This window comes from Giraffa tippelskirchi, chromosome 13 (assembly GCF_054371585.1).
Source record: "Giraffa tippelskirchi isolate mGirTip1 chromosome 13, T2T-mGirTip1v1.2.pri, whole genome shotgun sequence".
In the NCBI taxonomy this organism is placed as follows: domain Eukaryota; kingdom Metazoa; phylum Chordata; class Mammalia; order Artiodactyla; family Giraffidae; genus Giraffa; species Giraffa tippelskirchi.
In genome coordinates, this window is record NC_137287.1 from 47,678,217 (window position 1) to 47,701,721 (window position 23,505).

The 23,505-nt window shown below is 45.4% G+C and overlaps 1 protein-coding gene across 1 annotated transcript in view; it reads right to left on the bottom strand.

Annotated features, from left to right (window-relative positions):
* Positions 1-1,217: 1,217 nt before the first annotated feature.
* SLX4IP (SLX4 interacting protein) overlaps positions 1,218-23,505 on the bottom strand; it is a 209,615-nt gene continuing 187,327 nt past the window's right edge. Inside the window, 5 exon segments of the mRNA XM_081559108.1 lie at positions 1,218-1,383; positions 1,385-1,582; positions 2,677-2,780; positions 22,151-22,201; positions 22,203-22,240. Coding sequence (XP_081415234.1) covers positions 1,287-1,383; positions 1,385-1,582; positions 2,677-2,780; positions 22,151-22,201; positions 22,203-22,240 — 488 coding nt within the window. The 3' untranslated portion in view covers positions 1,218-1,286.

Genomic DNA, 23,505 nt, shown 5'->3' on the forward strand with positions numbered 1-23,505 from the left:
CCTTGGGCTCGGATCTGTTCTGAACTTCAGAGTCTTAAAGGTGGGGGCAGGGGCAAGGGGCAGGGACTTGCCTGAACTAAAAGAAAGAACAAACCTCTCCGACGTCTCCCCCTAATGTCAGGCCAAATTATATGTAAATGTCCTGCAACTCTGAGCGCAAAGTCCCAGTTCTCGGGGTGCTGTGGCCACCATGCTCAAGGACCTGGGAACAGAGTGAGTCACATCCTGAGCCAGGTGCTTCACAAGTCTGAGGGAGTGTGAAAGCTGCAGGTCCACACGTGGGCCCTGCTGATGCGCTGGGGGCCATGACAGTCAGGCTGGAGGGAATCAGCCCCAGCAAGTCCAATTAGCCCGGCGGTTGCCAAACTCGATCAGGTTTCAGAATCACCAGTTTCTCATTCTGTAGGTCTGGGTGGGGCCCAGGCCCGGCCTCTCTCACACACTTTCAGATATGACACTGGGGCCGCAAGCAGACAGGGTGACCTGCAAGCCTTTTCCTCCACTGCTACCCGACTCAGGCTGCAGGGCAGGAGGACTGGCCTGCAAAGAGAGCACCCCGGTCACTGCAGGCTTCATGCAGGGGTGCGACCAGGCACACCGCTGGTTTCTTCACGTGGCTCCTTTATGGATGCTGTCACCGCCTACAAAGCCAATGGCTGTTTATCACTAAAGTAAGTTTCTGAAGTTATAGTGTGAACCAGAAAGTAGCAGTGCTGTCAGAACAAGCTCCTGGAGGCTGCTGCTTTGAAAGTTAAGCCCAACGGTACGTATCTTCTACTGAAAACGATCATTTTAATTCCTTTAAAGTCATAGCTTCTAGGCACACTGCTCATTTGTCCCAGGTCTGTTCATGACATCCTCCACAACAGGGTTGTAATCCTCTTCTGTGAGCAAGTAGCTGCTTCCATCCTTTTCTTTCTTGGTTGGGCTGCCCTGAGTCAGAGCTAAGCTTTCAGTGTTTGTGGCTGAGTTGTGCCTGCCCTGGCTTATTTTTTGTAAGATGTCTGGAGGATAGAGTTTTCCAAAACATGCAACTCTTCGTTAGATGCAGTTTCTGCCAAATCTTGTTTCAAAAGTAACCCCGGATCTGACAGCTCTCAAGTTGGCAGGACCCTGACAGCTTTGCTTTTTTCCCCACTATTATTTCCCTCTGGACTAATCGATCACTTCCAAGAGAAACTCTCTTGCGGTGGTCGGCGTCTTCCGCAGGGTTGCGCTTCCTGCGTTTCTGTGGTGCTCTGGCCCCTCATGGACTCTGTTTTGGACCCGGGAATGCTGACTCACAGTCACAGACAAGGCTCCTGCTTAGAAACCCAGTCTGCAACCGCACCCTGGGATGAGGTTTCTGCTGCTCCCGGTGTCTTCTGGCGAGCCTGATGAACTTGCAGGAAGCCCCTGGTGGGTCTTAGACCCCTTCCCGTCACCCCCTACCTGTCCCATGGCCAGGGGGCTGGATGAGGCCGACCGGCACCCCCTCCTCCATGCTCCCTCTGCAGCCACCAAGTCACTGGGTGTTCCCACACTGGCCCTGTTGCTCCAAGATCCACTCACGGCACTGCTTTTTGTTTCAGTTCTGTTCACACTAAAACAAAGAAAAAATTTTTTGATTTGTAAAGCTGTGACGGCCAGGTTTCCCTCGGAGTCCCCATGTCATATTTCTTACACTTGAAGCAGGAGGCATGTGTTAACCTCCTTTCTCCTCACCCCACTGGCCAATCTCACAAAAAATCCCAAGTGTCTGTTGATATGCAGGCTGGATCAAGCAAGAGCTGTCACAGTTTCCAACACACTGGGACACACTTTACTTATTGATCACTTGTTAACAATGGCATTATAATGGAGTTCATATTTTAACTAAGGTAGAGAGGCATTCATTTCAGATCTTAAATATCAATATTACCTATATTTGATATATTGATTTTTTTCCCGGAAGCAAATACATCCAAAGCACAGGCTCTGTGTGTGTGTATGTCTGTGTGTGTACATACAAGCATGTTCTTTTATGCACTCACAAACCTTTCTATAACACACACAAACTTTCTAAACTTTCCCTTTTCTGTAACACACATACAACAGACAATGCAGACTGTACTGTGTGACATTCACTTGGAGGGGCAGGATAGAAGCTGGCCAGGGAGATTTTACAGACCAGAGATTTGGGCATATATTTGTAGACTTGTGAATGGACAGAAGTTTCTTGAACCATCGATCTCAAAATATTGAGGCTGAAATATTTCTTTAGGTTAAGCTTTCATCTGGAAACCAATACGGGTATTCATATTCTTCCTACAGCTATCATTCTCCCAAAGATTATCATAATGACATGAGGGTCAGAAGAAGCCCTTGAGGAAAGCAGCGTATGTTTCCCGATCTGTCCAGGGTTGCCTGGAAAGTTGTACGAAACACCATCAACAGGTGCTTTTCATCTTCAAAGTGCTTGTCACTAATTACTCCTTGCAACATACCTGTGAAGGCAGGCCTTGTTTCCCACTGTCCAGAAAGCAAGAGAAAAAGTCTGGAAGGTGGAAAAAGTCCCAACTCTGTGACTCTGGACAGGATCAGTGCCAGAAGGGCTTCTGTGATTAGGGTCCATGCACTCCTGCTGAATTCTAGCCCTCGTGTTGTGTCCCCATCTATACAGTTTGGAGAGAAGAAGAGGAAACCCATGGGACCTACATTTCTCGCAGAATGTTTCTCCTGGGCTCTGCCCCAGGAGGAAGTAGTTGTTCCACACACCCAGTACAATCCCCCGATGCTCCGTGGAGAGCTCTTCCTGGATGCTGCAAAGGACAACAAAGTCAACCAGTAATCTGTTAACTGAACAGGAGGAAAACATTTCCACTCCAAATGCCCCAGTGAACAGATTTAGTTTGGTGAGGACAGGATGAAACTACAGGGTGTTAGGTTATTTTAATTTTTTTCAGTCTAGAATGTTCTATGACAAACCTAGACAGTGTATTAAAAAGCAAAGACATCACTTTGCTGAAAAAGATCTGTATAGTCAAAGCTATGGTTATTCCAGTAGTCCTGTACGGATCTGAGAGTTGGATTATAAAGAAGGCTGAGCACTGAAGAAGTAATGCTTTCAAACTGTGGTGCTGGAGAAGACTCTTATGAGTCTCTTGGACTACAAGGAGATCAAACCAGTCAGTCCGAAAGGAAATCAATCCTGAATATGCATTAGAAGGACGGATTCTGAAGCTGAAGCTCCAATGCTTTGGCCACCTGATGTGAAGAGCCAACTCATTAGAAAAGACCCTGATGCTGGGAAAGATGGAAGGCAGAGGAGAAGGGGACGACAGAGGCTGAGATGTTTGGATGGCATCACTGACTCAATGGGCATGAGTTTGAGCAAGCTTCAAGAGATGGTGAAGGACAGGGACACCTTTCATGCTGCAGTGCATGGGGTTTCAGAGGAGGACCCACATTGTCGACTGACCACCACCACTTCTCTTGGATTCCCAGTACACGTTTCATTCGTGAATGTGTGCCACAAACATGGAAGATGGTGACTCCAAGCCATCTGGGAACTCTTGGCCAGAACTGAGAGCTCTGAGGGCCCCAGATGTGACGATGCCCAAGTCAGGAGCCAGGTGACCACAAGGCCGTGGGCCTGGCCTTCCAGAGAGACCTGGGGGCACAGTGGTCTGTACCCCGATGAGCCTCAGAATTCTTACATCTTCTCTATCTATAAAAATAGAGTATAGCCTTTGCAAAAAATGTCAAGAGTTCAGCCTTTCAATACTGGTACTTTGAAAACCAGAGTTTGAGATTCCTAGTTACTAAAAAACTCTCCAGTTTTTTTCCCCTTAAACAGCACTAACATGGTTTTAGATAATTCTTAGGTTATCTATCTATCCTTACACATGGAAGCTTCCTCTAGAAGTAACTATAAAATGTAAAAATCCCCCAACCATTGCCAATATTGACCTTTTCTTTCTTTTGGAAAGCTGTTTCCTTTTTGTTAGCACATAGATAATTCAGACAAGGTGTTAAATTCTTTCAATTTCTAGTATGTTTCTCAGTACCCTTCTCCATCAAGTTTCAAAGTAAAATGTTGCTGCCACAAGGAATGGTATTGGTAAGGTACCAGAAGACCTACACTGGAAGTAAGAATGACACCCCAGAGAGCCTAGTAGGCTGCAGCCATTGGAATAACGCCTGCATGTCCCACAGAGCGATGCTATGAGCTTCGTCCAATCACTGCCCTGCACCACTGAGCACCAACTTTTGCTCTCATGAACTCTCCTGAGGTTTAGACCTGGACCAATGTCACTCAGGGTCTAGTTATAACCCAAGTCAGTTTTAAGAGTTAGTGAACAGAATACAATTGGTTTTATTGGATTATACTTCATTTTGGGGCTTCCCTTATGGCTCAGCTGGTAAAGAATCCAGCTGCAATGTGGGAGACCTGGATTTGATCCCTGGGTTGGAAAGATCCCTTGGAGAAGGGAAAGGCTACCCACTCCAGTATTCTGGCCTGGAGAATTCCACAGACTGTATAGTCCATGGGGTCACAAAGAGTCAGACTTACAACTGAGAGACTTTCACTGTCACTGCATTTAATTTTAGGGTCTTTTCCAATGAGTCAGCTCTTCGCATGAGGTGGCCAAAGTATTGGAGTTTCAGCTTCAATGTCAGCCCTTCCAATGAACACCCAGGATTGATCTCTTTTAGGATGGATTGATTGGATCTCCTTGCAGTCCAAGGGACTCTCAAAAGTCTTCTCCAACACCACAGTTCAAAAGTATCAATTCTTCGGCGCTCAGCTTTCTTCACCATCCAACTCTCACATCCATATGAGGTGGAAGATAGTAGTCCCTTTTCTTTCCCTTAAGACTTCCTGTTGTTCAGTCGCTAAGTCGCGTTCCATTCTTTGCAACCCCAAGGACTACAGTATGCCAGGCTTCCTTGTCCTTCACTATCTCCTGGAGTTTGCTCAAACTCATGTCCATTGAGTCAGGGATGCCATCCAACCTTCTCATCCTCTGTCGCCCCCTTCTCCTCCTGCCCTCAATCTTTCCCAGCATCAAGGTCTTTTCAATGAGTCAGTTCTTCACGTCAGGTGACCACAGTACTGGAGCTTCAGCTTAAGCATCAGTCCTTCCAGTGAATATTCAGGATTGATTTCCTTAGGACTGACTGGTTTGATCTCCTTGTAGTCCAAGGGACTCTCAAGAGTCTTCTCCAGCACAATTCAAAGGCATCAATTCTTTGGCACTCAGCCTTCTTTATGTTCCAACTCTCACATCTGTACAAGACTATCAAAAAAACCATAGCTTTGACTATATGAACCTTTATGGGCAAAGTGATGTCTCTGCTTTTTAATACACTGTCTAGGTTTGTTGACCCAAAAGTGTTAGTTTAAAAGTTAAATGACAGAGAGAGAGAGGAAGAGAGGGAGAGAGAGAGAGAGATTGAGATTTATGTGTGAAACGCTTCTAAACATGCCCTGTAAGTACAGTAGATTTTCCCCTTACAACCACACCCTGTAAAGTGCTGTATTTTCAGAGCTGCACAATTAACATAAGGAGCATGAGTCAGGCTTTGAACAACTCTGTGGGAACCAGAAAGCCTTTTGCTTTTAGGAATGATGTAAATTCCCCAAGGCTGGAAGAAGTCCACAATGGAGAGAGACAGGGTCATAAATAACAACAATGGATACTGCACAGACCACAAAACTTGAGGTCGTGATACAGACACTCTTCATGTCTCACACTGGATTTAACCGCTGCCTCTATTTATTTATTTTTTAAGCTTAAAGAGCACTCTGCATTTCCTATGGGAACTTCAAAAACACCTCTAAAAAACAGGACAATGGACTCTCATCCCGAATTTTTCTGACAACAATGGAGAAAAAAAAAAAAAAAAACAGCAAGAGTGACAGAAGGAAATGTCCAGCTCAAAAAGTGCAAAGCCTGTGACTTCATATTTTCAAAAAAGAAAGAAAGAAAAACAAAAATAAAAAGAAGAAAGAAAAAGGCAAGGCAGATTCTCCTGCTTACAAATTAAAACCACATTTGGCAATTTGTCAATTTGTTGAAGGAGGCATATTTACATTTGTATGAAGACTGGGTGGGCAGGGGAAAAAAGAAGTTAGACTCCTTCAGCCCTTGAACTGTCAGAGCTCATTAGAAATCTCTCATTCTCTCATCTCCAGGATTATTCACACCCCTTTGTCACCACATTGCAGCCTCCAGTGCCCTGAACAAGTACTCTAGAAGAAGCAGCTCTCACCTTGGAACCGGATACCCCAACGGACTCATCCTGATTACTAATGGTGTCTCACATCTGGCATCAAAATGCAACTGTAGCTTATCCAGAGGCAAGACTCTTAAGGCTGTGAAGGTGGCAAGTGCCTCCGGGGCTTACCTGGGTGACACTGCTTCTTTCCAGATTCTATGTGACTAACAACCCAGACACTGTCTGCAAAGAAGACAAACACAACATACTCCAAAAGGCTACCGGTAGGCTGTCCCTGGTGGTTCAGAACCTGCCTGCAATACAGGAGACCTGGGTTCGATCCCTGGGTTGGGAAGATCGCCTGGAGGAGGGCATGGCAACCCACTCCAGTATTCTTGCCTGGAGAATCCCCTGGACAGAGGAGCCTGGGGGGCTACAGTCCATGGGGTTGAAAAGAGTCAGACACGACTGAGCGACCAAGCACAGCACAGCACAGGCTGTCCACAGCCCAGAGAGAGCACCCCATGGGGACTCAGGATTTAAGAAACAGATAAACCAAGAGGATCACTTTGGACCATCATCAATCACCAGTGATTCCTCATCACCTGGATGCTAGCTTGGAGTCCAGCGAAGGAGTACAATGCTGCAACTATGGCCAGCCCCCTCTCTCAATTATTTCTTTGGTAGTATTTTGAAGACTGTGGTTTTAAAAATTTCCACCCATTAAAGAGAAAGTGTTAGTCACTCAGTCATGTCTGACTCTTTGTGACCCCATGAACTGTAGCCCACCAGGCTCATCTGTGCATGGAATTTGGGTTGGCTTGTAAAGGTGTCCACATACAATTTCAGGAAAAAACCCAAAGAGCAGTAGGGCAAGGCTACTGGACCCAGAAGTCTAATTAGGGAGACAGCCTCCTCAGCAGCTTGAGCAGCCCAGGCAAGTGCCCAGAGCCAAGTGGTCAGGCCTGTCTCCATCCCCGGGGATGTTCTGGAGACCAGCGAGTGTATGCATATGAAGTTGAGGACAGCCAAAGCCACATGCTCCAGCACAGGTTCAATGTCAAGGCTGAGCAGGTGAATCTGAGTATGGTGGGGTGGGCATTATCTCCAGTGCTGTGCACTCTGACCTGGGAGACATATTTTAAATTCCTAGATAGAAAAGGTGACAAAGAGAGTAGCCACCAGAATGAGCTGTGTTGGAATGTATCGGGTTGGCCCAAAAGTTAGAAATACTGATGGATGTTCAAATTACAGATCAAGTTGAAATCATGGACAAATCAAGGATTTACTTACTTGAGTACAATTACTTTTGAATAGGATACTGTTGGATTAATGAGGGATGGGGAGTGAAGCTGGCCTAAAAAGACATTAAAAATGCTCACTCTTAAGTTTACATCCTCCTCAAGGAGTCCATTGGAGAAGGCAATGGCACCCCACTCCAGTACTCTTGCCTGGAAAATCCCATGGATGGAGGAGCCTGGTAGGCTACAGTCCATGGGGTCGCTAAGAGTCGGACACGACTGAACGACTTCACTTTCACTTTTCCCTTTCATGCACTGGAGAAGGAAATGGCAACCCACTCCAGTATTCTTGCTTGGAGAATCCCAGGGACGCGGAGCCTGGTGGGCTGCCGTCTATGGGGTCGCACAGAGTTGGACACGACTGAAGCGACTTAGCAGCAGCAGCAGCAAGGAGTCCATACAGCACAGCGGGGCCTCCCAAAGGCTAGTGGGAAGACTGGCTGCTCTCAGAGGCTTAAAAAAAAAAAGATTCCTGGGACCTATCCCTGGAAGTTCTGACTCACAAGATCTGGGGTGGGGCTACGAGAGCTATATTTAGGTTCTCAGGTGACTCAAGGACTACTGATAACACATGGAAGTACGATTCTCAGAGCAGAGTGACAGGTACACAATGTAGAGTTGTTCACCGCCACAGCATCTGGCAGAGGGTGGCCCAGGTTTGTCAGGCCTCACAGTAACCTGAGGAGCTTGTTCAAAAATGTGCAGGAGTCTACCCCAGAATCTACTGCATTTTGGGTCTCTAAAGAGGGGTGGGGTCAGGACATGTGAATTTTAGGTAAGTTTCCCAGTGATCCTGATGCCCAGCAGAGTTACTAAACTCTTATCCTACAAGGGCGTGAAACTGAAAAGTGAGCAGAGTCATCCAGTTGGGCACCACTGGACTCTGGGCCAGGCGCTGCGGGAGGTCCTCGAGGACCTAGACCTGGAAAGTGCATGGACCCACAGAACACGCTCTTCCTCTCATGGGGTCTCCACCCCAGCGAGGAGGACAGCAAGCAAACACTCAGACAGTGTCATGTGACGACAGTGTCAATGAGGAGAAATGCACCTCTAAGGGGTCGCTGGGATGCAGTTTTAAACCCAGTGGTCAGGGAAGGCTGTGGTAGGTACAAAGGAGATCTGTGTGGAGGATGGGCCACTTATGAAGAAGAGGGGCAGCAGTCAAGGAACAGGGGAGAGGTGCACACATATTGTGTGTGGGTGCGTATGTGTTGATGATGATGGTAAGGCCACTAGAAGATCCCAAGAAAAGTGACTTGGTATTTTGAAAGGATCACCTTGGGTATAATGGAGGGATGGGGGTGGAGGCAGGGTGGCCAGTGATGAGGCTACTGTAATGGTCCATCCAAGGATGACAGGTCTGGGAGGAGGCAGGTGGTGGTGAGTAGTTTGATTGGAAATCAAGGAGACCCAACAGAATGAGCTGATGGGCTAGATACAAAGAGTTACAGGAAGAAAAAAAGTTGAGGATAACTCCATGATCTGTGGATGAAGGAAGTTACCCTTTAACAGTACAAGAAATACTGGTTTAAACAGCTGGATGAGGGAAGTTATCCTTTACCAATATAGGAAGTACTGGGGGAGGGGCAGGCTTGGGGAAATGAAACCAAGGAGCCTGTTTTAGGTATGTAGGCTTTAAGAGCTGTCCTGGGCATCTAAATGGAGATGCTGAGCAGGTAGTTAAGCTACAGCTTCCAGAGAGTTCTGTCTGCAGACACCAAGCTGGGAAGTCCACAGAGGTGGTAGGCACTTAAAGGCTTTGTCTGGATGAGCTCCAGGGGGAGTGAACTTGGGTGAGAAAACAGAGGTTGAGAAGACATGGAGGATTCAGAAAGGAGACTACGAGGGAATCTTTAGTGAGAAGAAGGAAGAGTCAATGTGACCTGGTGTCCCTGGAGGCAAGGGGAGAAAGGGCTTCATCAACAGTGACAACCATGTCTAAGCCTGCGGAACATTTAGGACTGAAAAGTGATTAGTAGAGGGTGATTTGACAAAAGCTATTTTTGGTAAAGAGCTGGGACCTAAGTGTACCTGGAAGGGGTTCAGAGTAAAGTGGAGGCACAGTGGAGACAAGGGCTCTCAAGCAGAAATATAACCTGAGCTGTGCAGGTAACTAAATCTTCCAGAGACCCGTGAAAAACAGGAAATTGATGACACCAGATTTCAATAACACACTGTTGTTGTTTAGTCACTGAGTCATGTCTGACTCTTTTGTCACCCCGTGGACTGTAGCCCACCAGGCTCATCTGTCCATGGGATTCTCCAGGCAAGAACACTGCAGTTGATTGCTATTTCCTTCTCCAGGGGATCGTCCCCACCCAGGGATTGAGCCCATGTCTCCAGCATTGGCAGGCGGGTTCTGTACTCCTGAGCCACCAAGGAACCCATATGTTATCTTCACAACATATGATCAATATACAATTATTGAGAGACTTTACCTTTGTGTACTGCTTTTGAAATCTGGGATGTATTAGACACTTTCAGTACATCATTTCTCACCTGCTTAACAGCCAGATGTGGCTGGTGGCCACAGGACTTGGCAGCAGAGGTGCAGATGATACCTTTGAGGAGTTCTGCAGTATAGGGGAAACAGAGAAACAGGGTGGTAGCTGGACCGGGCCAGGTGGGTAATGGAGTTAGGGATGACTCTGGAGCAGGCATATTTGGCCAGAAGTGATCAGCCACTACGTATGAACCTGAAACTGAGTGCCAGGCACCGCTTCAGAAGCTTTATGTGTATTCACCGATGCCACCTTCAAAACAGCTTGGGGAGACAAGTTTTGTTATCACCACGTCCCACTGGCGGACGAGGAGCATGACAAGCGCTGCTCACCTGAGAGCGTGGCTTCTGTTGGGAATGTCCTGCGGCAGGCCCCCAGGATACCAGTACCGGCCGAGGGGGACAGACCCCGGGGGCCGTGTGGTCAGGCTGACCCTGTGTGGGCACGAGTGTCACACCCCACACCAGCCCCGCTGCCCGCCTGCTGCCTGGAGCAGGGGCCCCCCTCTCAGCCCTGGCCAGATGGCATGACAGAGCCATCCCACCAAATGCTTGTGTCCAGGACTGTAAAACATCCTGCCGGATATGAAGGCAATAAAGGGAGAAGGGGAAGAAAAGACCCTCAATGTTGTTACAAATTTTTCTCCCAGTGACACTTAATGTAGCAATATGGTACTCTCAGTCTTTATCTTTTCAGAGTTGGATCCATTTTCTCATGGTTTTAGACTTGAGTTTCCTCGGATTCTGCTTTATTTACTCCCAAATGAAAATAATTAACAACTCAACCAGGATATTTTAGAAGTAGGTAATTCATGGAATAGTAGAATATACAGCCTAAGTCACAGTCATAACGTGGCTGTCTCTGAATTCCTCATGATCACATCTGCTGAGAATGAAACACCCAGAACTGATCAGATGGGCTTCGTGCTCCTGGGATGCGGGGTGGAGCACAGAGGCGAAGGGGACAGAGGCCAAGGAATGGACCCCTTGATGCCTGGTCCCAGAGCCACTTCCTGAAGCCCCTTATAGTTGGTTCATGATTGTTTAGGGAGTTTAACTGCAGCGAGATGTATGAAGCACACTTTGGAAACTGGAAAGGACTGAACATGCTTTCTTGACATTGTTGTGAAAGAAAATCTGATGCCTGCACAGACCACATGGGTTTATAAGAAGGTGAAAGATGTTTTGTATCTGTAGGAAGCTTAGGTGATTAAAGCCCTTTTCCCACCCCTCACTGGGGTCTCACTGAGTATCTGACAGACAGGTCGTGTCCCTATTTGATGGCACGAGACCCAAGCGGCTAAGTGTCTCAGGCCACACACCTTGCTGGGCCAGGACTGGGGAAGAAGCCCTGGTCCCCTACAGCACCCTCCCCATTGTGCCCGGGGTCATCTGCTGCTCTGGTCACAGAGAGATGGAGGGAGAAGGCAGGACACTGAGTCAGGAGCAGAGAGTCCAGCTCCCTCTGGTCACTATGTCACGGTGGCATCTGGACAGGCCCTTTGTCTTCTCTGAATGTCAGTTCCCTCATCTACTTTTTTTTTAAGTGGGGAGGATGATGATAGTTACATAGTGGGCACTCATCATCTCCTGGAAACGGATTTCTCTCTTAGCGAATCATGTCCCCCAAGGTCCTTCCAATGTCCAGGCATTTCAGGAGGCCTCGTGTCCAAGCCTGACTCCAGAAGTGGGTCTGTGACCCAGGCCAGGCCAGTCGAGTCCAGAATTTGTGAACCTCACAGAGACGCATGGACTGCTGGGGCCTGCTCTCTTCTGCCATGAACCTGGAGCTACCAGGACCACTGCCACACACAGGCTGAGCATAAAGTCAAACAGTGTGGAAAGCAGAGCCAACAGACTGTGAGAAACAGTCTTGATGAAAGTCTGTGCCTCTGATCAACATACCCACAGTCTGGGGTTTTGAGGCACGTGTGCCAAAAACCTTCCCTTTTTTCCTAAGCCATTTAGAGTCAGCCTTCCTGTCCCTTGAAAACTAACCGGTTTAAGGCTGATACCATCTCCTCTTGCGTTTGTTGCACAGAACAAGCTATTGTATGCGACAGCCCTTCACAAACAATAAAAGTCTTTTGCAAACAATTAAAAGCAGAGCAGGGACTTCCCTGTTGGTCCAGAGGTCAAGAATCCACCTGCCAATGCAGGGGACAGGGGCTGGATCCCTGGTCCAGGAAGATTCCACATGCGAAGGGGTAACTAAACCCGTTTGCTACAGCTACTTAGTCTGCATGCCTAGAGCCCATGCTCTGCAACCAGAGTAGACACCGCAATGAGAAGCTCACGGACTGCAACGAGAGGTGAGCCCCCACTCACTGCAACTAGAGAAAGCCTGTGCGTAGCCACGAAGACCCATCACAGCCAAAAATAAATTAAAATTTTTTTTTAAAAAGGAGAGCAAAAGTTATATCTTATTAGCTTATTTGGGGGGGGCAAATATTAATATTAAAGTAATAAACTGAAACTACTTTCAGTTTTTCATGACTTTACAGTAATAAAAGCACAAAGAAATGTTATCCTTGTAGTTCAGTGTGATGCTGATGAACTCCAGGTAGCCCAAGTAGAGCGTGAACTATGACAATGACTACAGTCTTGGACTATGATGCAACGTGGCCATGTAGAAGCCATGGTCCTAAAATGAGGAAAAGGTCTCTCTTTCCCAAATTTCACTTCTAAGATTTTCTTACATTATTTGATATTTAATAAGTGAAGGCAGTAAAAAGGAAAAATCAGGTGGGATGGAGCAGTCATGAACAATTAAAAGAAATACAGGAATAGACATGAGTGCATTGACTCAGTGGAACCACACTGCATCAGAGGGAAATGAAGAAGAAAGTGTTATCTTATAAATCCCTCAGAAGATGTTTTCTCTACATGTGATAATGATGGGACACAGCTATCCTGAGATGTTATAGAGAGAAGCATTTGGGAGAGGGGCCAGTCCTCCTGAGATGCCCCCCGGCAGACATGACCTCCTCCATCTCAGAGACGAGGACACTGACGACCAGGAGGCCTTGTCATCTGCCCAGTTCCCACTGTGAGAGGGAAGCCTTTCTGCTTTAGCAGGCTCCTCTGGCCCCCAGTCCCTCTGCTTCTCCACCCTCACACGAAAGGACATGTCTCTAAGGGGAAGAGGAACACAGGTTTGCTTATGATGCTGCCACTTGGGTTAACAGCAGATAGCCTAGCGTGTTTTTTAAAATTTTTTAAATAATTCTTAAAAGTTTTCATGTCTTCTGAATTGATGACTGTGAAACTATCTTGTACAGACCTTGGGGAGTACCAATAAAACAGCTGCAAAGAATGTTAACTTGAAAATGAAATTAGTGAAAAAAAACTCAAGGAAGTGAACTTGCAGGCAGTACACATTTCACAGGGATTTTCCAGTTTACACTTATCTAACCCTCGAGAGCCTAATGATAAATACTAAACAACCTCGGGCCTTAGAGTTGAGCCTCTGGTGCCACACAAGTGTGAGAAACTTTGGATGCTTAAGAGAATATGTAGGTTTGCAACCAGTGCTTCTTAAGAAGGGAGGGTGCTCATCGAGCACTCTGAAAACTAAAGGAGAGCAGTTACACTTTCGCCAGAAAAACATAAAAATTCATAACCCCCTTTAAAAAAAAAATCAGATGATTCATGAATCAGAGGTTAATAATGAACAGTTTAAAAGTTGAAGGGAAACAGCTGTGAAAAATAGAAACTTAATGGCAATCACCCCAGGCAGAACTATCCTACCTCTTATTCAAAAACACCTTCCCGCACAGAAGCCTGGGGATGGAAACTGCAAGCACCCACAGGGAGGTCATCAGTCCTTTGTTCGCGGCGGTGATCTTTACCCCAACATCTCCTGTCCGAGCAGTGCGTCTGGACAGGATGAGAGAGGAGAGAGGTGAGGAAACGTGCAGGACAGCCGGGGGATGGCAGGCCTGGCCAGCGAGGCCCATTGCAAGCCTGGCTGTTGGTGGGAAAGAGGCGTGAGAGCCTGAGCAAAGCCATTAGATGATGGTCTCATTTCACAATTCTGCTCAGAGCTGGCCCTCTGCCCAGGGATACAGAAGGAACAGCTCTTCCCATCTCCTTCGAACACAGACAGTGAGACCCCCTTTCCAAGTCTCCAATCTCATGATAGCAACGGCTTCTGTGGACAAGTCTGGGAACCTCACCCCACATACGGCCTTGCTTCCTTGGGAAAGGGAGCACCGAATTCTAAATCATCTGTTTACTAATGAACGTTCCCGACAGGATCCCCTTGCACGTTGTCTCGGTCTGCGATCTCTCACGGTGGGTGTTCTAGAGGCTATGTGCACTTTTAGGAACTTAGCCTGAAAAATCTGCTGTTTCCCAACTCCTCTGCATCTTAGAGCAGTGGCTAGGTCCTTCCTCCAAACCAGCGTCTCACTGGGAGTCTACTGGCAGCTACTGGAAAGAAAGGCATTTTAACTGGGTGGTCTCTACTCTCCCTCTTCCCCCTGTGGATGGTGGTGAGCAGAGCTCCCACAGGAGGTCACGAGTTTATGCTCTTGCTGTGTCCCTCTGTCCATAACCGACTTGCTGGCTAAATGAGGATGTATCACTTAACTCTTTGGTACTTCAGTTTTTATAGCTGCAAAATGAAGCTGGGTTGGCAAATGCAAGACGAAAAAAGAACTGAGCTTCTTCAGAAGCTCACTAGCACAGAAGGAAGGTGTTTAGCTCTCTGCTAATCTGTTATTGTTATTGTTCAGTCGCTAAGTCGTGTCTGATTCTTTGTGACCCCATGGGCTCACTGCAGCATTCTAGGCTTCCCAGTCCTTCACTGTCTCCCAGAGCTTGCACAAACTCATGTCCATTGAGTCAGTGATGCCATCCAACCATCTCATCCTCTGTCGTCCCCTTCTCTTCCTGCCCTCAATCATCCCCAGTCTTTCCCACTGAGTCAGCTCTTTGCATCATCAGGTGGCCAAAGTACTGGAGCTTCAGTTTCAGCATCAGTCCTTCCAATGAATATTCAGGGTTGATTTCCTTTAGGATTAACTGATTTGACCTCCTTGCTCTCCAAGGGACTCTCAAGGATCTTTTCCAACACCACAGTTTGAGAGCATCAACTTTTGGGTGCTTAGCCTTCTTTAGGGCCCAACTATCACATCCGTACATGACTACTAGAAAAACCATAGCTTTGACTACACGGACTTTTGTTAGCAAAGTGATGTCTCTGCCTTTTACTATGCTGTTTAGGTTTGTCATAGCTTTTCTTCAAGGAGTAAGCGTCTTTTAATTTCATCTAGCATTAATGGCATTTAAATGAGCTCTTCTTCAGGTTAAGAATAGGAAGAATGGTGAATGGGAATGAGAATGATGATGGTGATGATGATAATTAATACTGCATCAGCACTTTAGAATGTACAAGACACTTTTATATTCATCATTTCACTTGCATGGGAGGCATCACTTTTACATTTTTTTTGACTGCACTGGGTCTTTGTTGCAGCACGCAGGCTTCTTCAGCTGTGCCACTAGGGCTCAGTAGTTGCAGGGCACAGTCTTTGTTGCCCTGAGGCATGTGGGATCTCAGTTCTCTGACCAGGGATTGAACCTGAGTCCCCTGCACTGGAAGGAGGATTCTAACACTGGACCAGGGAAGTCCCGGGCATCACTTTTTACTTCTGCTTAACAAATCCCGAGAAGCCAAATGATTTATCCAAGGTCATCAAGTGAGTGAGGGGAGAGGCGGTGGTCAAAGTCAGGTCCTGTAATTTCACGTTTGATCCCCATTTCACTTGTTTTATTCCCTGTCATGTTTTTCCTAAGTCAATCGATCATCTAAGTGGTCATCAAAGGGAGACAATAGGTCTCTCAGAAGGAAAGGTACATGATGGGGAAAAGGCACAAAGGATCAGAGGGCACAGACACAGCCCATTCTAACTACCCTCTCAATCTTCCCCATTCTATCTACCCTAACTATTCTAATGGAGCCAGATAATAATAATAATAATAATAATAATAATAATAATAATAATAATAATAATAATAATAATAATAACTTAGCATAATAATCTATGCTAAATTATCTATCCTTCCTGTTCTAACTCGGCCAAGGGCAGGTTCCTTTGGAGGGCTGGAGATGGGGGACAGGAGACATCTCGATAACAAACACTGCTGGCTAACTGTTTGGGAGAATTTTATTATTAGGAAAGGAGAATAAAAGTTCAGGCTACTGGAACATACAAGCAAAGGATAGCTAATCTTTAAAAAAAAAAAGATATTCCATGAGAAAAAGCTTTCTTATAGTCTCCGTCACTGTCTAGAAAAACTATTGTAGACAGACCAGACCAACCAAGAGCATCTTCATCCCGCCCCCCACAGCGTTTCCATTAGGATCACCCCCCTGCCACTCCACAAAAGGGCCGGACAGGCGTGTAATGGATGCTGCTACAGTTCCCATCCATATCCAGCCCATCCACATGCCCTGTGGAGGACACAGACATCTCAGTTCAGTTCAGTTCAGTCGCTCAGTCGTGTCTGACTCTCTGCGACCCCATGAATTGCAGCACGCCAGGCCTCTCTGTCCATCACCAACTCCCAGACATCTCCAGGCAGCAAAAATGTCATGTGATTGAAAAGAAAATGATAAACTCGCTGAAAGTTATTTTCCTTACTATATAAGAAGTTTTTACATAGTAAGAAATTTGTGAAATACAAAAATACCAATAGAAAAATGGACATAAACACACAATTCACAAATGAATGGGTCCTGTTAACTAAATACAGACCAACCTCAGTTATCAAGTATGAAGTATAGAGGAGTACAGACTAGGTCATTAACAGAGGCTATCTTTGGGTTGGGAGTTATGGGTAATTTTTACTTTCCTTGTATATGTTTTGATTCTAAAATTTTTTGTACAGTGAACACGTACAATTTTGGTAAGCTGTTATTAAGTAAAAAGCCAACTTCAAAACACTGTGGGAAATGTGAAATATGGAAATGACCTCTTCCCACTCAAGGAAATTTTCCTAGTGCTACATGAATCTCTTGTTAATGGCTTCCATATAATTTACCACTATCACTGTTTAGGAAATACAATAAGAAGAATGGATTCTTAAAGTCTATGATACAGTAAGAAAAACCTAGAAAAATCATCCACTACTTACTTAATTTTTTTGGTATTAAAAAAAGAGTTCCTTTCTTGAATGATCTGTTTTCAACTTGTATCGAAGTTTGCTCATGAAAGTTAAATAATTCTGTTGTTCGGTTACAAAGTTAGTACACAAATTCTTTTATTTCTTCTATAAGGAGATCAAACCAGTCAATCCTAAAGGAAATCAATCCTGAATATTCATTTGGAAGGACTGATGCTGAAGCTCCAATACTTTGGCCACCTGATGAGAGAGGTGACTCGTTGGAAAAGACCCTGATGCTGGGAAAGACTGAAGGCAGAAGAGGACGACAGAGCATGAGACGGTTGGATGGCATCACCGACTCAATGGGCAGGAGTTTGAGCAAATTTCAGGAGATAGTGAAGGACAGGGAAGTCTGGAGTTCTGCAGTCTATGGGGTTGCAAAGAGTTGGACGTGACTTAGCGATTGAACACCAACAACAAAAAATTCAGGACTAAAGTGTTTCCTTATGATTTCTATTTATCTTTCCTAAGATTAAAATATAATTCTCCCCTGAATTTTTTTCCAATCTCAATTTTTAAAGCTACAAGTCAAGTGCTCTTTTGTGTAAAATTATTTTGTGATTTTTATTTAGCTACATTTTCATCCACTTTGTCTGGTAGAAATTGAGTGTGAGAAAGGATTTTTGATATACTCTGATATTCTCTCCCTTGACTGAGAGGAGGGCTTCTTTAGACTCGTTTTCACTTCAATTTTATACTCATAAACTAGAAGGAGTGTTCTTTAAGATTGAACAATAGTTCAACTTAAAGAGAAAGGTTCAGTTTAGTGCTTAAATATTGTCTGTTGTCGGGCATGCCAGCAATCCTTCCACTGAGAGGACGCTCTGGCGAGGGGCTAGTGCTTTCTGAAGACTCTTGACAGATGTTCTCACGACTTGGCTGCAGTTCAAAGGAAGGTGAGGAAGGCAGTCCAAGTATCTTAGCGTCCACATCCACTTTTCTGCAGCACTAGTACTAAACACCATTTTTAAATTTCCCAAAGAATCACAAGTTTTTTATAGCTTAGGTTTAAAAGAAAATAAGACTTTTGAACTTTCCTTCTGAATTGTAGAGAGTGGCCAAATGAACCATTAAGGTATAGAATGGATATGCCTTTAAAAAAAAAAAAAAGGAGGCTCTATCTAAATTAAAATTTTTGGGTCGCCAGGTCACCTTCACAGCCCTTGATCTGCCAGACTGTAAGCTCCTTGAGGGCATGAATGATTTTTTTCTTTTTCTTTGTTTCCCCAGTGCCTGCCAGAATTCCTGGCACAGAGTCAGCACTCAGCAAATTATGTTAGAATGTGATGGTAAGAACAGATGGGAAGGGCCTCCAGAGACTAGGAGTGGCTGCAACCAACGCTCTGTGAGACAGCAGCTTTGTGCTGACTCTGAAATGTCCCAGATCCAGACAGGGCTCTGTGATTATTTACACAATAAACTTACTACTTTGGAAAGTAAAGTTATGGCTTCAGTTATTATTGGTTATTTCCTTTAATAAAGGAATAATAAAAATGAGAAATAATTTTGACTTTCCCAAAGGTTCCCAGGCTTTACATCAGAGAAAGCAGTCTTGACACAGGGACTTGGGTTTGTAAATATGCAAGAAAACATTGCTGGAATGGGACACACTGAGCTTTTTGCTGTTCATATTTTTAAGGAAAAGAAGGTGGGAGAAAAACAAAACTCTGAAACTAAAAGTAAAAACTGCAGAAGGACCCACTTCTAGCAATAGATCCAAAACTGAGACTATAAGGGCTTCGAGATTTCTTATGAGAAACTGTAGTAAGAAAAATACAGTGACTCATCCCGTAATCATGCCCTTTCTTCCCAAAGTACACAGCACGATTCCCACATCCTTGGCACACAGGCGCTCGGGACAGAGCTATTGCAACAGGGAGCGCCTCCCCACATGGGGGCCTCATGCAGGGTGGGGGACAGACCTCCCTGGTGCTGGGCAGTGGCATGGCTGCACCCGCTCTGCCCCTCAAGAGAGGGCACTCCCCGGGTGCTCCTTCAAGGTCTGGCAGGGCAGTTCTTGTGGGCTGCCCTGTGTCCAGGTGGAGCAGCTCTGAGCAGGCACTCCCAGGTTTCCCAGCCGGTCGTCACTTCAACACTGAAGATCTGAAAGAAAAGAGAAAAGGGGAAGGAGGAGGCAACCTGTACTTGGGGCCACAGCACGAGTAAGGCGACCAGGCTCGGCCCGGTACCCACTCTCCCCGCCACTTCTGCGGCTGGGGAAGAGGGAGCAAAGTCAACAGTTATAGGACAAATGATTGACTTTTTTTTTTTTTTTAATAAATTTATTTATTTTAGTTGGGGGCTAATTACTTTACAATATTGTAATAGTTTTTGCCATACATTGACATGAATCAGCCATGGGTTTACATGTGTTCCCCTTCCTGGACCCCCCACCCACCTCCCTCCCCATCCCATCCCTCTGCGTCATCCCATTGCCCCGGCCCTGAGCATTTGTCTCATGCATCGAACATGGAATGGTGTTCTGTTTCACATATGATAATATACATGTTTCAATGCTATTCTCCCAGAACGTCCCACCCTCACCTTCTCCCTCAGAATCCATAAGACTGTTCTATGCATCTGTGTCTCTTCTTCTGTCTCGCATATAGGGTTATCGTTACCATCTTTCAAATTCCATATATATGCATTAGTATACTGTATTGATGTTTTTCTTTCTGGCTTACTTCACTCTGTATAATGGGCTCCAGTTTCATCCATCTCAATAGAAACCGATTCAAATGTATTTTTTTTAATGGCTGAGTAATATTCCATTGTGTATACCAGAGATGTCTCTAACATAGCTGCTCAGGAAGCCCACTCCCAGGCCTCCCCCAGTTCCTGGAGAGTAACTACTGAGAGAAATGAGATGGATCTGGCCCTGGGGGCGAGTGTCCATGTGAACGGATGAAATAATCTGAAGCTTTAAGGGACATAAGGAAGTTCAAGGGCTAGTCAGAGGAGGGCCAGAGCCCACGGGCTTCTTCCGGGCAGAAGGCCATCCTGGCAGGGAAGGGTGCTCGTTGATCCTCACGTAGCCGAGAAAGGAGGGCTCTGCAGAGGCCAAGCGTCAGGGAGGATTGACTCGGAGGCACCTGGGACGGAAGGACTGGGGTCTCGGCTGGACGGGGCATTTGTGGGTGACAGGGCCCCCTGCTTGACCTGGGTGTGTTATTATTCCTGGAGCAGGCACTCAAGGAAGTGGGGGACGGGCCCATGAGGAGGGGCTGTACAGGTGGGCTGGCCACAAAGAGCGGGGCTCGGAGGTGCCAGGGATTGAAGCCGCCCCGTCAGTGCCCAGCGTTAGCTGACCAAGGGAAGTGCACATGTGAAGGATGGTCAGAGGTGGGGACAAGGGCAGCTCAAGGCTGACCACAGCTAAAGGGAAGCACGCAAAACTGAAAGAGCCTCAAGACGGAAATGGCACTTTTCTCATAAGCTGACTTGGTGAACTCCCAGTGTTATCCCTGGATATCAGAACATTTCGAAGATAAGAAAACGGAACTGGCTCATGCAAAAGACTCAGACCAGTCAACTTTTCATAAAGAAAATTCTTCACATTTAGGAAGTCCTCCAGATTATAAGATTTATATGACAGCAGCTATAGAAAGCTTACATCTGTATAAATACCAGTGCCCCTAAGGAGGATGATATTTCATTTGTATGAAGATGTTGTAACTCATCCTTAATAATTTAAAATATTAAGTATTAATATTACATGTCATACAAGATCTAATTTTTTCTGTATTCCATCTGAAAACAGTAATACTTTGTGGTACAATTAATTGTCTTCTTGAACCATAAATCAATGTTTTCATCAGTCTGAGAATCAGTTAAGCTATATTACATTACAGTTGTTTGCCAGCAGCATTATTACTTTAGTATTTGCTAATTTACTAAGATAATTCAACATCCTAGAAATGCTTCAGAAATAAACTTTTAACACTTGTCACCAGATGTGCTTCATTTATTGCACTTAATGTGTATACTTAAGAGTTTAGCTGCTAGATGGAATAAGTGTCTCATTGGCTTTTCTGAAGGGCTCACCTGTTCTGGACAAAGGTATCTAAATTTAAATATGAATCCTCAGAAGACTTTTCTTGAGTCTCTGTTCAGCCTTCTAGTCTCTAAAAGACTTTTCTTATGCATTTATTTAAGACGAGATAAGAAGCTAGTTTTAGACCATGAGGGCCAAATTTCAAATGGATTAAAAGATAACAAACATAAGGGGTAATCTAATATCCCCACAGATTATTTTAGAAGCATAATAATCATGACATATATCATGTCCAGGTTTAAGGTCTGCTAGACGTTTTTTCCTTTTTGTTAAAGATTTAAGTCATAAGTCCAAGTCCAAAAATATGAAAAACAAAAATTGGTACAGAGGTAAGTTCAGACAGATTGGGCTGTGACTGCAGTAAGACACATACACACACCCACAGAGACTCTCAAATGTATATGCTAAGCTTAAAAGACAAGGCTGTAAGCTATAACATTAGGAGTGAATTTTGAGAATCTATTTGTCTGCATAAAGAGCTCTGCTGAAACAGAAATAAGACCGATGGAGCTCAAAATTGAGCACCAGAAAAGAGAGAGAAAACAAATCCTATCAGTTAAGAAAGAGCACACTGGGGAAAAGTACTGGTTTTCACGAAAATGTCAGTGATTCACCATGGATAAAATTCAAAAGCCACTGACCCCAACGAAAGCTTCCTGTGGAAACGTGGATTTTGACTCACTTCATTTAAAGAATGCTTTATATTTCATTTACATACTATCAGAAGCATTTCACGGTTTTTGTAATATGTGTTTTCATGCTAAATTCTCAAGAAGTCTTCAGGAAAAAAGGAGCATATCAATGAATCAATATTATAACGCAAAATAGACAGGACATTTTTGGTCCCTTAAAACATGCACTGAGGGCTCAATGGTTCTTCTATTTACTACAGTAACTTTTCATTTAAGCAGATTTGCTTATAGAATTTTTCATACATACCAACTCCTCACTCTGACTTGCCAAAAGATCACGACTGAATGCAAGCTGACTTAACGCAGACCACAAATCTGTCGGGAAACACTTGGAGTTCTGTACAAAATGAAAGAAATCACATCACTCGAGGTATCAAAAGACTTTGAGTACAGAAATGCTTGGTCCAAGAATTCTGCCTTACGATGATAAGCATGTACATGTCAGACATGTGCCTTCTCCCCTCCCCTCCTTCCAGGGTTTGCCATCAACAGCGCAGGGCAAGCTCCTGGGGACCATGATATCCCAAGAAAGTCCCCACCGCCCGGGGCCGTCACAGCTTTCCTCCCATGTCAGTCTGCTGTTTTCTGTTCAGATCTCACATTTGGGAGACAGGATCACCATTTACTACTGAGTGTTCAGACACACACAGGAAGAGGGAGGAAATATGAAAACACATCTTGTCAGCGTTCCTACTAGTTTCCTTCTCGCCTCTCCAGTCACCTGGCCTTGGAGAGGTTCCCTAGGCTGCAGGGCAGATTCCCAGTCTGAACCGGGCTATGAAAATAGCAGTGTCAGAGATTAGGAATTAACGATCATTCTTAAGGAAATGGCTAAATGTGCAATAGAAGGACTTCCTTGGGGGTCCATAGTTAAGAACCTGCCTGCCAATGCAGGAGAGGTGGGTTCAAGCCTGGTCCAGGAAGATTCCACATGTGATGTGGCAACTAAGCCTGTGCACTACAACTATTGAGCCTGTGCTCTAGAGTCTATAAGCCTGAACTCCTGAAGCCTGCTCTGAGCCTGTGCTCTGCAACAAAAGGAGCCACTGCAATGAGAAGCCTGGTACACCGCAACTAGAGAGTAGCTTCCCCTCACCACAACTAGAGAAAGACTGTGCACAGCAAAGACCCAGCGCAGCCAAAAACAATAAAATAAATTTTGTAAACTGTGCAATAGTAAAGCTGGTCCAACTATACCACAGTCGCAACGACCTATGATTACAATTTCTTAAAGCAAAACCACTGACTTCCGGGTGGGGAAGGTTAAATGAATCACAGAACCAGACTCCTCAACATTCAATGAAAGGATGATTGAATGGCAAATGTGCCTCCTTCTCTCATCTGTCTGTCCATCTCTCCATTCATCCACGCAGCCCCCGTCAACCTCTGGGGTGATGTCTGGAGTGACGTTTAGCCCGTGTTAACAGTGAATATTCTGGGGTGGGGGATGGGGAGTGGGAGGGTCTTCTCTTCCCCTGTTTTTTACTTGGTTGTACTGCCTGAGCTGGAGAAAGAAATGGCAAGCCACTCCAGTACTCTTGCCTGGAAAATCCCATGGACAGAGGAGCCTGGCAGACTACAGTCCATGGGGTCGCAGAAGAG